This window comes from Monoraphidium neglectum, assembly GCF_000611645.1.
Source record: "Monoraphidium neglectum strain SAG 48.87 unplaced genomic scaffold scaffold03181, whole genome shotgun sequence".
Classification (NCBI taxonomy): Eukaryota; Viridiplantae; Chlorophyta; class Chlorophyceae; order Sphaeropleales; family Selenastraceae; genus Monoraphidium; species Monoraphidium neglectum.
This window is the reverse complement of record NW_014010447.1, coordinates 1-7022: the sequence shown is the minus strand read 5'-3', so window position 1 is coordinate 7022 and position 7022 is coordinate 1. Positions and strand designations below refer to the sequence as shown.

Here is a 7022-nt window from a genome sequence, read left to right as displayed (position 1 = left end):
CGCGGCGGGGGCCTCAGGGAAGCGGGGTGGAGATGGCCAGCTGCCGGGGCACGAGAATGGAAGAAGCCTGGAACCAGGGTGGAAGCTGCACGCCCCGAGGCCTTGGGCGCGGCGCAGCGCACTGTCCAGTGCACGCGGGGGCGATTGGCTGTGCCTGGCCGCAGGTTTGTCACACGCGCGCCCCCAAGCGCGCCCATGCGTGTCCCCTAGCGCGCCCATGCGTGCCGCCTGTCACTGCATGTGTGAGGCCAGATTACACGCGCGCATCAGCCCGCCAGCGGGGCTGGCGGGGTGCTGCCAGCCCCGCTCACCGGTGGCTTTTACATCTTAGATGCCCCACGTCTGGCACCGGGTTGCTAGGTCCATGCATGAGATGCCACTGCAGCGCCGGCGCGCCTTCTTCGGCCTCTGCAGCGTTTAGCAGCTCGGCGCCTCGCCACTCGCACTGCTGCGGCGACCCAGCATGCATCTTGCACGCCTTGAGTTCGCCTCCTCCGGCCCTGGTGACCCGCGTGGACAATGACCAGTCCCTAGGTCCACTTCAACACTCGTCCGGATCCGTGCGCAGCCCTTTCGACGACAAGCATGACACTAGCACCGCATGCAAAACTGGCCTGCACCTCTGGCGTCGTTCGTTGAGTCCCTTGATGCCTCAAGACAATGCGAAACTTGCAATGACCCCGTTGTCGCCGTCCCACGAGCCCGAGCTGTCATGGCCCGCCAACTACCTTATGAATTGCCGAGCGGGCGACCACGCGCTGCCTGCCTTGCGCAATGGAGCTTTCACCACAAACAAATGGTATCAAGTGAGCCTGTGGCTACCGTACGTGCCCATAAGGATCATCACCAGCTGGGGATAATCGCCCGACCAACGCTACCCCAACAAGCAAGCTGGTACCGTAGAGCAAAGTTGCGACGGCCGATCGCACTTCCGACTTACACTAGTTTTTTCCTTGCACCACACGAGTTCGATCTCACGGTGTCAGCATGCATGGCTGTTGGCTGGCCGTGTGGGCGACTTGCGCGGTGTCTTGAAACATTGTGGTGATTGAGCTTCTGCGACTCAACCTTTGCCGAGGGGATCAGATGAGGACCACCTTCCCAGCCACCTCCGGCATCGTGCGGCCGTCGACCTCTCCTCTGTGTGCTGAACTCATGAACAGCACGAGCGGGTCCTGCGATGAGGAGCGCTGCATGGTGCCCCACCTGGGCGTATCAGGCGAAGGGTCCCCAGCAGTCGACGCTGCTGCATGCAGCGACCCTCTCGCGCTCTGCACCCGCGAGTCGCTCGCAACAGTCGACATCGCCCTGCGGACCGCCATGAAAAGCAGCGTGCACCTGGACGACGGTGAGATCCTCCTCCGCGCGTCACCGGGTGATGTGGCCACGGTCCCCTTTGCGCGGGAACCCGCTGGTGGCCCTCGCTGTTGGGAGACCTTCACTGCCGCCCACCCAATGCCTTGGCATGGCATTGGCTTTGGTGCTTCATTGATACCCTCTCCTCATTGATACACATGCATACATACACTCGCACACTTCAGTGCTGAAGTACGTGGCCCTGGTGGAGGATTTTGTAGCCAGCGACATGGAGACCCTGGAGTTCCCCAGGGAGGACTCCAACAAGCGCGTGAGCGACCCAGGCAGTCCCGCGAACACAAGCGTGCGTGCGCACCGGTATCGCATGGAGCGCGAGCCTCACGGCTTCGCGTGTTGGCAATCACCTGCAGCCTTACAGGTCGTTTGACTTCCATTTCCGCCCTCAATCCTGCCACGATCAGCGGATGCTAATGCACAAGGTGGCACAGCACTACGTCCTCCAGACGGGGCCCGGCGAGGACAACAGCTGCGTTATTGCCCGGCGCACGTGGTTCACAAGCATGCCGCAGGTGGGGCACGGGTCGCTCAAGCTGCAGCAGGCCTGTGGCAGCGGCGGCATGCAGGCCTTGAACGGCTGCAGTGGCCCCTTGAGTTGCGTGATGTACTGAGGTGTTCGAGGCGCTGTGGCGAGTCACCAGTTAGCAGGACCAATTTAACAGGTGCCCCTTGGTGCACTGGCGCACACCGTGAGTTCACGAGCCCAACCCTACACATCATGTGGGCCAGGCTGCTGTCCATTTTGAATCGAGATCATAGTAGCGGCCTTCTGATCTTCACAATGCGCGATCGTCACCGCCACCATGATGCCGCAGTACAAGCTCTCAGAGCTGCTAATTGTATCGCCTCCGCCCACAGCCGCGCCAAGCGCAGAGGCCTCCAGTTGTGCCGCGTGCGGCCACCAGGGCCCTCACACACCCGCGATCAGCGCAGGCTGCGCGCCGCATGGCGCAACCACGCCAAGTGGGGCCAGCAGCAGCACCCGCGACAGTGAGCACAGCAACCCCGGCGGCGCCACCATCATAACAAGTGGCTGCGGATCCAGCGCCGCAGATGGCAGCGCCAGCAGCAGCTACAGCGGACTCCTGCAGCACACCGCACCGCCCACTGCTGGGCCCTCCCTCAACCCCGCGTCAGATGTGTCCCCCGGGCGCTCTGCCGCGATTGCAGCAGCTGTCAGCGCTTCTGAGCAGGACCCTGGCACCAGCGCCAGCCGCCTGGTGACAGCTCAGATGCAGTCGGTGCCTCTCACCTCGCAGCAGGCGCTGCGACCGCTGCAGCCACAGCCGCAGGAGCCGCCGCAGCAGCAGCAGCAGCCGCCGCAGCGGCAGCAGCAGCGGCAGCAGCTGATGCAGCGGCTGTCGCAGTTGCAGCAGCAGCAGCAGCAGCAGCAGCAGCAGCAGCCGCAACAGCAACAGCGGTCGCACGCAGGTGGCTGCACCAGCTCAAGATCGGGCAACAGCAGCAGCGCCTTCAGCGACAGCGGTGGCAGCGGTGCTGCCTCAGCAGCTGGCCGCACCCCTTCAGCTGCAGCAGCTGCAGCAGCAGTCCGCCGCACCATGCCGCCCGCGCGGTCCCTGCCGCCGTGGTCCCGGCCAATGGCCGCGGGCGTGCCCCTCACCCCAGGCTATCCGGCCGCCTACTACCCCCAGCCCCTGCTGGCGCTGCCCGCGGGCTACCCTTCGCTGGCATACGTCGCCTTCCCGGGCGCCCCCGTGCCATACCCTATTATGTTTCCCGGGTACCCCGGCGGTTTCGTGTACTTCCCCGCACCCCATATCCTTTTTGCCGCGCCGCCCGCGGCGGCGGCGCACATGCAGCACCAGCGGCCCTAGGCGCCGCAGCCAAGTGGCCGGGTCCCGAACAGCCGCAGGCACAATTATAACAACTGCTAAGCGGTTTCCAGCCTGTTGTTTGCGAATCAGAGCTGGTCCGGGCGGCGCTGCTTCACCAGCCAATGCTCCCGCCCCCGTCATCGTCGGATTCAAAACCTACCCATCTCTGTTATGCCCTTCACTTGCACCCTTTAGAGACGAAGCACTCCGCGGCAATGCACCTGCGTCCGCTTTGCACTCATATTTGATCAGTCGAAGCGATTCTATGGTCCGAGCTGACAGGCTCACCAGGCCTGTGTTCCTGGTCGGCATTGGAAATCACCACGCCGGCCGGGGTCTGGCTGTTGACGCCGCCCTTGCCCGCCCCGTCTTGCGTCGCTTTGCTTTGCGTGATTCTTTTTGACCCCTCAACCCTGGACTGCCACGCGTCGTGAGTGCTGTACAATGCGTCTTGCCTCCCTTGTCTTGTTGGAACGGCTTTGTTTTCTCCATCAAACCGGTGCATCACTCGTAAGCGCAGTATCGTGTAACACTTGCACAGTTTTGGAGGTGACGTGGCCGGCCCCTCTGCTGCCTCTTGGTGCTGCACTCGTCCTGCCCTTGCCATTCTGCATACAACAGGTCACACAAACCCATCATATTGACTTCTTTGTGCCAGTATGCGGCGCGTGCTGGTCACGATGCTCAGGGCGTGGCAAACTTGACCGCGCAGGGCACAGCCAAGGGCAGCACCCCAATTTGAGAGCTGGCAACAATTGCCTCGGAAACGCGCAGCCGCGTGCCCTCAGGAGTGGAGCAGCACCCGGGCGCACACTGCCTCGGACAGCTGCCACCGGCCCACCACCCAAACTACCATCACCACCGCACTCGGATACGCACGATCATCCACCCCGATGAACCAGCATGCACAAAAAAACTGCGCCGCCGCTTCCACCGTTTTCTGCCAGCCGCCCCCCGCCTGCCCCGCCCGACCCGTGCAAAAATGTCACGTATGGAGCATCACAAAGCCATTGGTCCCATACACTAAAGGGGCTCACGCCACGATTGCACATGGCAGTCACCAGCGGCGGAGTAGTGCACTGATGCATGTGCCCTTGTGCCACCTGCCCATTCACCATGGTATGGAACCACTTGTGCCACCCACCCGGTTGCGGTCACCCAAAAACAGACATGTTTGGTTGTCAGTGGCTGTTTGTAGCAGTGGATGTTGCCCGATAGATGGGGAGAAGGCCCCGGCAGGTACAAAGGTGCCAACGTGGCTGGTGGAGCTTTGGCTGCTTCACATGGGCCGCGTGTGTGCTATTCCAGCTTGGCTGTTGGGATATTAGCCTCTGACTACACTCCTTGCTTATCCTTTACCCGTAGTGTCAACGGCAGGTACAAACTCACCGCCGGCTGACGCTGTGCTCGATGTGCTTGGTGTTTTTGTGGGTTTTGCGCCATATCTTCATCCCTGTCTGTCACGCTTGAAAGTGCGCTCAGGGTGCCCAATCGCAATGTGCACTTTTCAGGTGGAAGCTCCATGTGTGCTTGCTGTGGCGGTGCACAACTGGTCCCGTCGATTGCGTTGGCCTCGCCTGCTGCTGACGCGAGGGGGTAACCAGGTGACGCAAGAAACCTCCACACGGATGCAACGTGATGTCTTGCCCTTCCGGAAGTGATACCCAAACAACTCGACAGGCACTGGTCCTCCGTGTCCAGAGTTGCCCAAGCCGATCCGAACGAGCCAATCCGTGATCAGCACAGACAGCCAACTCGACCTAGGATACATAGCACGGAGACGCGCTTGCATTCGCATTGCCTAGGCTCTCGCACATTCATGATAAGCGCAGTTATACACCATGCGGGCGAGCCTGAGCCCCGCCCTGCGGGCAGCGCCACGCCCGCGCCCGCCCTACCGCGCGTCTGTGCTGACATGCCGCGCGGAGCTCGTCCGGCCCCCGCCCAGACGTCCCACCCAGGACAGCGACAGCGGCGGGCGGGGCGACGGCGGCCGCGGCAGAGGCGGCGGCAGGGGCGGCGGCGGCAGGGGCAGGGCGCCCGAGGGTGGTAGACGGATGAGCCTCGACGAGGCGCGCGGGTGGCTGAACGAGCTGTTCGCCGACCCTCGCCTGAAGCTCACAAACGCTGCCGGCAAGGTGCGACTGCGCGTGCATGTGCGCGTATATGCATGCACACCAGCCCCTGCGCGGCCAGCCGTGCTGTGCAATCCAGCCGAGGGCTGAGGGCCTGCTGTGTCCAACCTTGCGTCATCAGGGCGGTTGCGGGCAGTTACAGGCGGTTGCGGGCGGTTGCAGCCACGAACTCGCCACTCGGCAAGGGCCTGCAGGGGGCCGCGGGGTTGCCCCCCGCAGGCCCCCTGCAGGCCCTTGCCCCCCTCATCCCCTCTATCTGCCATCCGCTGCAACCCCAACCCCCCCATACGGTGGGGGGTGTGGCTCACCACACACCCCTCTCCTTAACCCGACGCGGCGCCGCTTGCAGCGTGGCTTTGAGCCGCGCGAGGCGTCAGCGAAGTCTCTCTCAATCTCTCACCCCCTCACACTTTCAACCTGGCTTCAACCGCCGCCCCCGCCCCCAAAGGACCCTTCCTGCGGACTGCCGCTCCCGCCGCTGCGCCCGGGCGCCGCGGGCCGCGAGATCCCGCTGCTGGTCAACCGCTTCCCAGTCCAGACCGGCAACGCGGAGGTGCTGCAGTACCTCGTCACCTTCCCAGACCGGCAAGCGCAGTCCGGCGGCGGCGGCAGCAGCGGTGCAGCCAAAGGCGCGGGCGCGGAGGCCGAGAGGGGGCGGCCGCAGATCGGCCTGGATGAGAGGCGGCCGCCCCCCGCGGGGCTTGGTGGAGCGGCTCGCGCGGCAGCAGGGGTGGCAGCCAGACTCCTGGGCGTTTGACGCCGGCGGCGGCATGCTGTTTGTGAGGTCCAAGGGAGACGCTGCAAACAGCCTGCCAGAGGAGCGGCGCGAGTGGCGCCTGCCCTCTGACGACGCCGGCAGCGGCGGCGCCGCCGCAAGGCCGCCCCTACCGCAGGCCGGCGATGATGCGGTGGTGGCGTCGCAGCTGCACTCGCCGTTCAGCATGGCTGCGACTGGAGGGGAGCAGCGGGAATCTGCGAGGCAGCTGCTTGGGCTCCTGTTCCGCACCGCGCTCGCTACAGTGGCGCCGCAGGCTGTGCAATCTGAGGCGCGCGGCGGCGGCGGCGGCGGCGGCGGCGGGCAGGACGTGACCGCACTGCTGGAGCGAGAAGAGGCGGCGGGCGGCTGCGGTGGCGGGCGGGGCGGCGGGGGCGGCCGGGACCGGGGCCGAGGCTGCGGGCGGGGCGGCGGCATGGGGAGTTTGCAGGTGGGGGGTCCGAGCTGCCACTGACAGCAGGGTTGCTCCGGGACCGGCTGGGTGGACACCTACGTGTGCTGGCGTCAGCACAGCCGTGGGCTCAGCAGTTGATAGACATATGAAGGTGCCGCAGCAGGATCGCCATGCCTGCGGCCGCGACTAATCTGGTGTCATGCCCCTGACTTGACCCTCTCCCCGCGCCCGCCCCCTCGGCCGCCCACCTACCCTGCCCCCAGCTCTGGCGCGGCCTCTGCGACTCGGTGCGGCACGCCGGCGGCGCGGCGCCGGGGCCGCTGCCGCAGCCGCAGCTAGAGTTGCAGCTCGACGCGGCCGCCGGCGCGGTTGTGCTTGCGGGGCCGCTGGTGCGGCTGCTGGCTGAGGGGGTGCAGGGCCTGGGGGAGGAGCGGCTGGTGGGGCTGGCCAGGGATAAGGACATGCTGAGGCGCGCGGACGCCTTTGTCAAGGGCACTCAGGTGGATATG

The 7022-nt window shown here is 65.2% G+C and overlaps 2 protein-coding genes across 2 annotated transcripts; both read left to right on the top strand.

Annotated features, from left to right (window-relative positions):
• Positions 1–2189: 2189 nt before the first annotated feature.
• MNEG_12314 (hypothetical protein) lies at positions 2190–3209 on the top strand (the record flags this gene model as incomplete). Its single annotated transcript, XM_014039215.1, has 1 exon — positions 2190–3209. A coding segment is annotated over one exon (1020 nt), but the record flags the coding sequence as incomplete, so codon positions are not given.
• Positions 3210–5050: 1841 nt separating this feature from the next.
• On the top strand, positions 5051–6101 carry MNEG_12313 (hypothetical protein; the record flags this gene model as incomplete). The annotated part of the gene is made up of 2 exons (XM_014039214.1): positions 5051–5347; positions 5793–6101. 2 exons carry the CDS (start codon positions 5051–5053, stop codon positions 6099–6101), a joined length of 606 nt encoding a protein of 201 aa, XP_013894668.1.
• Between the last annotated feature and the right edge of the window lie 921 nt (positions 6102–7022).